Source organism: Olea europaea, chromosome 9, assembly GCF_002742605.1.
Source record: "Olea europaea var. sylvestris chromosome 9, O_europaea_v1, whole genome shotgun sequence".
Taxonomy (NCBI): Eukaryota; Viridiplantae; Streptophyta; class Magnoliopsida; order Lamiales; family Oleaceae; genus Olea; species Olea europaea.
Window position 1 is genome coordinate 6,736,460 of NC_036245.1, and position 3,371 is coordinate 6,739,830.

The 3,371-nt window shown below is 33.2% G+C and overlaps 1 protein-coding gene across 1 annotated transcript in view; it reads left to right on the forward strand.

Annotated features, from left to right (window-relative positions):
• The first annotated feature begins 1,449 nt into the window (after nt 1-1,449).
• The window catches only part of LOC111399872 (bZIP transcription factor TGA10-like), a 4,127-nt gene continuing 2,205 nt past the window's right edge, over nt 1,450-3,371 (forward strand). The window contains exons 1-5 of the mRNA XM_023027360.1: nt 1,450-2,043; nt 2,193-2,290; nt 2,828-2,913; nt 3,016-3,138; nt 3,283-3,351. Of these exons, the coding sequence (XP_022883128.1) occupies nt 1,805-2,043; nt 2,193-2,290; nt 2,828-2,913; nt 3,016-3,138; nt 3,283-3,351 (615 nt within the window). The 5' untranslated portion in view covers nt 1,450-1,804. The remainder of the gene's footprint in view (nt 2,044-2,192; nt 2,291-2,827; nt 2,914-3,015; nt 3,139-3,282; nt 3,352-3,371) is intronic.

The window sequence follows — 3,371 nt, forward strand, 5'->3', positions numbered from 1 at the left end:
GCAAATTTGAATGACACTAGCTTTTCTCTCAGAAATTGTTAAGTCTCACTACTGCCATAGTCTACAAGGGACAATCTATCCAAGTTGATTAAGTTGTATTTGAGGTCACAATTCTATTGTCTTTATTTATTTCTCCAAAAATAATCAATTAACAATATACAAGCATGTAATTCCACGTGCCTTCCAACAATGATTTTTTAATCTTGCATACCCAACATGTTGTAATCCATATGTAATTTATTTTACAAATAATTAAAAGGTTTTATCGATTGAGGCCAATATTTTAGAGAGAGAAAAGAAAATACTTTAGAGAAAAATACATATATAGTAGAGTATGTGTGTCATAATGATTTCAACTCAACGTGTATCATGTAAATTGTCATCTTTGTTTTATATATAAGTTAGTACATGTGCCATAAAATTCAAGATGTTTTACTAGCTCATACACCTCCACCTCCACCCCCTCCCAAAAAAGGGGACATAAATTCAATATGTTATACATTATCTTGTATTTAAGGTAAATATAATCACTCTAAAGCAAATGGATATTTATATATATATATATATATATATATACACATTGAAACATTTGCACAATCTCCACACAATGCGACAATCTCCTTTTGTTTTGCAAAGTTATTCTAGCCTCAATTCATGGATGTATACCATTTTCGTGAATGCAAACCAGGTGCCAAACTACATAACTTCTTTTCATTTTTTCACTTATATTTTCCCTGTATATTTAACATTGAAACCTTAGCGCAGGTTTTACTTTTCTTGTTTGTAATGCTCTATTAGATAAAATAATGGATGTACAAATATATATCACACGTGTCTATATCTCTCGAAACTTGTCAAGTCTCGCTAAAGCAATACTCACTATTCAATTTTCCACATCGGCTCTGCACTTCATCCTTGTAATGCTCGATTGAGATAAAATAATGGATGTACAACTATGTGTCACACGTGTCTATCTCTCTCAAAACTTGTCAAGTCTCGCTACTACAAAACAAACTATTCAATTTGACTACTAATTTATTGGACGGTTATAATTTTTGTCTTTATTTACTTGAAAATTTATTTTGCGATATCCACCGTTCTCCATATACCTAACATTAATAATTTTCTAATTTAACGTGCCAAAAATTCGTAAATATCTCATTGTTATGATTTAGAAATTATTAGAAGCCTTTATTGACCCCCAAACCTTAAATATTTGCCAATGTAAATATAAAATTTGTCTATGCATATATATTGAATACAGTATACATATACATAAGCTGGTAAAGATGTCTTCCTCAACAATATTGTTCAAGTTGACAAGCTGCATGAAACTTTCAAGAGTAAAAATTGTAAACAAAGGAGGGCTTACCCGTCATTTGAAATATAGAAAATGGTTTTCCTTAGGACCCTAGCACCTGTTTTTTTCTTTAGACTTGAATGGTTTCACCGAGTGGAGCTGTTTAAGAGAGAGAAAAGAAAATACTTTAGAGAGAGACAGAGATAATAAATATAGAAGAGATCTAGACTTAAATTTCATAAAACCGCTTAGCTAAAAATATTGGGCTTTCTACAGAAACTCAGCTGATTTTTGCAGAGAAGAACAAAAGATGAAAATAAACTTAAAATAGCCTTTGTCAGTACTCTACCTCTTGTTATACTGTAACCGACTGAGTCTCTCTCTCTCTAAAATTTGTAGACATCTGATTCTCTTTCTGTATTGATTATGGTGATCCGGAATTTATCTGTACAGAGGAGGAAAGGGGGCAAAAAGCAGTTAAATTGCAATTAATAGTGTTATTATATGGCTTTCTCAAGTGCAATTGCTGAGTATACATCCCCTCTAGAGCAAGAAAGCAAGCTTCTTGTTGGAGCTCAATTCATGGCGTCAAATAAAGGCAATAACACCATCACCACACATGCAGTCTCGGAACAAGAGCAAAATTTTCAGGAAATTCATCATCATCAGCAGCAGAATAATCAGATTTCTTTTGGAATGATGCAATCAGCTTCATCAGCAGCAGCCATTCCTTGCAACTTCATGTAATTTTTATGTTTCTTCTTTTATAGACATCATCAGTTCTTTTTTATTTTTTGGAAATTCTCAAGAAAGAATCCATTTTTATTTTATTTTTGCAATTTCAGACCATACGCCGATGCTTAATAATTCCATGATTTTGATATATTTGCAGAAACAAAGATACTGGAGCTTATGATTTCGGTGAATTAGATCAAGCGCTTTTCCTTTATCTTGATAGCCAAGAACAGTCAACGGTTCAAGAACAAAGGCGTAAAGATCTCCCTAGCTCAGTGATCTTTCCCTGGGTGTCTTTTTATGATAGTTTGTTGTTTGATTCAATTATTTCTCAAAGGTTGATCTGAATTTGTTGAGATTCTCCTGGGTTCGGTCATAAGGGAAGTATGTTGAACAGACAGATTAAAATCCGATTGTACTTTGTTTGACCAGATCCTTTGAGAAAGAAATTATTTTTCTTTTCAATTTTCAAGAAACAAAAATGAAATGATTTATGTAGAATTGAAATTGGTTCTTGTTTTCTGAATCATGGACCACGACATGTAATAAAGTACTACTGCATGAATTCCTTACGAAATCTGATTGTACTTAAAAAGAGAGTACGAATCAACGATTGATTTTGTTTCAACTTTTTTCCTTTACTGTGTTTCCGTATGCTTTTGCAGACAGCTTAAAATGCATGAACTTTCCTTTCCACTTTCTTTTTCTTCCATTATTATCAGTGTCAGTCAATAGAAGATGATTACTTTCTTCAATTAATGCTTGCTTATAATTAATTTTTCCCGAGTGCAGAGAATTCTGGGATGAGGCCACACACACTCAATATTTTTCCTTCCCAGCCCATGCATGAAGAGCCATCATCAACACCAGCAACCAAGGTTTTAACCAAACCCGTCAAAAATTTGATCTTCCGGAAAATGGGTTCAATTATACTTTTTAAAAATTTTCAGCTAACGGGTTTGTTAATTTGTGTTTGGTAGGCAAGTACTGGAATAGTTTCACCAGCTACCAGTGGTTCCAAGAGATCATCTGAGCCGTCCATGGAATTGTCCAACCCTAGAAATGAAGTCTCTTCTGCTCCTCAACCTGCCGAAGCAGTTAAGGTTAGGACATAAAATATATACATAATAAAATAAGTTAAAAACAATTAGGTAGATTCTAGTATATAAACTGAGATTTGTACCGGGATTTTTTATTTATTTTTAATTAAAAAGTTCGTTTTCTTGTCATTTTCTTTGCTGTTGCAGCGCGAGAGGAACCGCAAAGGACCTACTTCAAGTTCAGAGCGAGAAGGATTAAAAACACCAGATCCTAAGGTACATTCTTATCTCTCTTT